Here is a 2,612-nt window from a genome sequence, read left to right on the forward strand (position 1 = left end):
ACATGATTTCAATTTCAAACTTTTCTCCATTCTGGAAAAAATTTTGAATTGAAATCGTACGATTTCAATTCAAAGCTACTTTACTTCCTCCATGCCAAAGTAGTCGTGGTCTCCTTCCAAAAAATTTTCCAATCTTTGTCATGACTTTCATCTATTTAACACTATTCTTGATATTATTAATGAAGGACAGACAGTAGAAATATATAGGTCTAAAATCTTTTTCAAATTGCAGCGAAATGAATAATAATTTTCTAACTGTGAGAATAAACGTCTTACTAATTATAAAATTATAGGAAAAAAGGTATCTGGATAATATCTAAGATATTAATTTTATTATTAACTTACCCCATTGAAGAATATTTTCTACATCTTGTCGGTTACATCTACTCAGTATACAAATATCCAAACGAAATGCTACTTTCTTAAAACTAAATATTTCAATCAATTTATTCAATGGAAATGGTTGCTGTAATATAGTAAAACATATTAGTTGGCCTGTATAATTTGACATTGTCGATTATATTACTTACGAAAATATCTTCAACCATTCTAAAGTATTTTGTATTTTGAATATCTTCTGGCACATCACTAAATTTATATGAATTATATCCAACAGATAATGAACAAAATTTTCCATAAATTGTGTTTATTCTTTTATCATCTTTTCCTATTTTATGATTTCTAACTTCAATATTCAAGCATTGATCATAATCTCCATGAAACCATGTCTTTCCACTGAAAATTCCCGACGGTTTCCCTAAAGAATCCAATACTGAAAAATTGGTATTAAAATTATTAATATAAAAATTTTGACTCATTGTTTTTCTTATTATGTACTAATAAATGAAGCAATTTTCTAAAACAGAAACCTTTTATGTAGTAGAAATTATTGATACATTCATTTTACTATACTGTATTTTTTTACTTTTTTATTCTTAATCAAATTAATAAATAATCTCTCACCCCTCAGCAATTCTTTTATTAGATATACTTAAAATATATTTAAGAACGAGCAATTATTTCTTGTGTCATCGTAAGAATTGCAAGCTGCAATTTTTGATAATATTTTAAATTAAATTAATTTAATATATATGCTTTCCATCTCAAGTTAGTAGTGGATTGCCTTTGTACATCATACTTTCTTTAACAATAATGTCGTGCTAGTCATCTATTAACTGCTTTCAGAGGAAAATTTCAATTGAAATAACGTGATTTCTGTTCTATATTCATTACAGGGTAAGTATGACATACAGACACGAAAAACTACTAAAAATTTAGACTGATGTTACGAAAAATTACAGTTTGGCATGGTGACAATGTCACAATAAATAATTGCTCGTAAAATATAAGTTTTTCTTTGACAAATTCTCTGTGTTTAATAANAAATATGATTGGTTTTTATAAGATTTAACTATTTTTAAAATTGATATAATTTTCTTCTTCATCGAATTTTATTTAAGTTTTTTTTTTCATTATATATATTTTTTTCATTATATCATCAATGATGTTACTAATATCGCGAGTATAGAAAAACAAACTGTGATAATATATTTCTTAACAGAATTATTGGGGAGAAATATTTTTCTATTACACCCTAAAACGACCCCCTGAAGTAAGTTGTGGGACTGCTTTCTTTAAATAATTACCCAAAAGCAGCCCTGAAGTAAACTGCATTCCATCATCTATTCAATATTTTTTGTTCATAGACTTATTTCTAATTTGTAGATAATACAAAAATCTTTCTCTACTACACCCCCGAAACAGTCCCCTGAAGTTAAGCTTTGGGACTGCATTCTTTAATTAATCTACCGAAAGCACCCTCGCTGCATTCCATCATCTATTCAATATTTTTGTTCATAGACTTACTTCTTTTTTCACCATCTCGTCACACACGGACCTTTTTTTAAAAACAGAATGTAAGTTTTTTTCTTTATCAATGATTTAGAAATATCGCGATACATATATATATATATATAAAACTTATATATATATATATATATCTATATATATATATCTATATATATATATGTACACTTGTATATGTAGAAAGTTAAAAGCCAAGCCAATCAGTTGTTACATAAGTCTATTTTGCCAGAGTGGCTGAGTTATTGTCTGATGTATTGGAGCAGGTACTGTGATGCCATATCATCATACCAAATGTATTTATTCATTATGTCCACAAACTTCTGCAAATCACGATCATGGTAGAAGGATAGAATGTACTGTCGAGTGCAAAATGGTTTTCCTCATCGTGACGTGACGTCACGTCACGTAAGTGACGTCATTTCACCTGTCAATCATTTCTACCTGTGCTCCCATTGGTTTAAAATGGACTGCGCCGTTTTATGATTTATTGGGGGGGTGATAGGAATGATTCAAGAGGGATTATGTTAAGCACTAAGCTTAAAAATCGTAATCGCAGCTTTTTTAATATAATCACGTTGTTTTAATAAAAATCTGGCATTACAGTCATCAGAAAATACGATTATATCGTTTATTTATGTAATTTTTCTCCTTTCTAACGTTTCTTATGTTTATATTATTGTAATTTGATCCAAAAATGCAAAAGAAAAACATATCTAGTTTCACTTCCGTTCAAAATCTCTCAGGTT

At 28.2% G+C, this 2,612-nt stretch overlaps 1 protein-coding gene across 1 annotated transcript in view; it reads right to left on the minus strand.

Moving 5' to 3' along the window:
- Positions 1-345: 345 nt before the first annotated feature.
- LOC111641376 overlaps positions 346-2,612 on the minus strand; it is a gene marked incomplete at its 3' end in the record, with an annotated part of 8,333 nt that continues 6,066 nt past the window's right edge. Inside the window, exons 3-4 of the mRNA XM_023387533.1 lie at positions 687-772; positions 346-466 (exon numbers count right to left, since the gene is read on the minus strand). Of these exons, the coding sequence (XP_023243301.1) occupies positions 346-466; positions 687-772 (207 nt within the window). The remainder of the gene's footprint in view (positions 467-686; positions 773-2,612) is intronic.

This window comes from Centruroides sculpturatus, unplaced genomic scaffold (genome assembly GCF_000671375.1).
Source record: "Centruroides sculpturatus isolate CEXI.00-Female unplaced genomic scaffold, Cexi_2.0 scaffold1181, whole genome shotgun sequence".
Lineage (NCBI taxonomy): Eukaryota > Metazoa > Arthropoda > Arachnida > Scorpiones > Buthidae > Centruroides > Centruroides sculpturatus.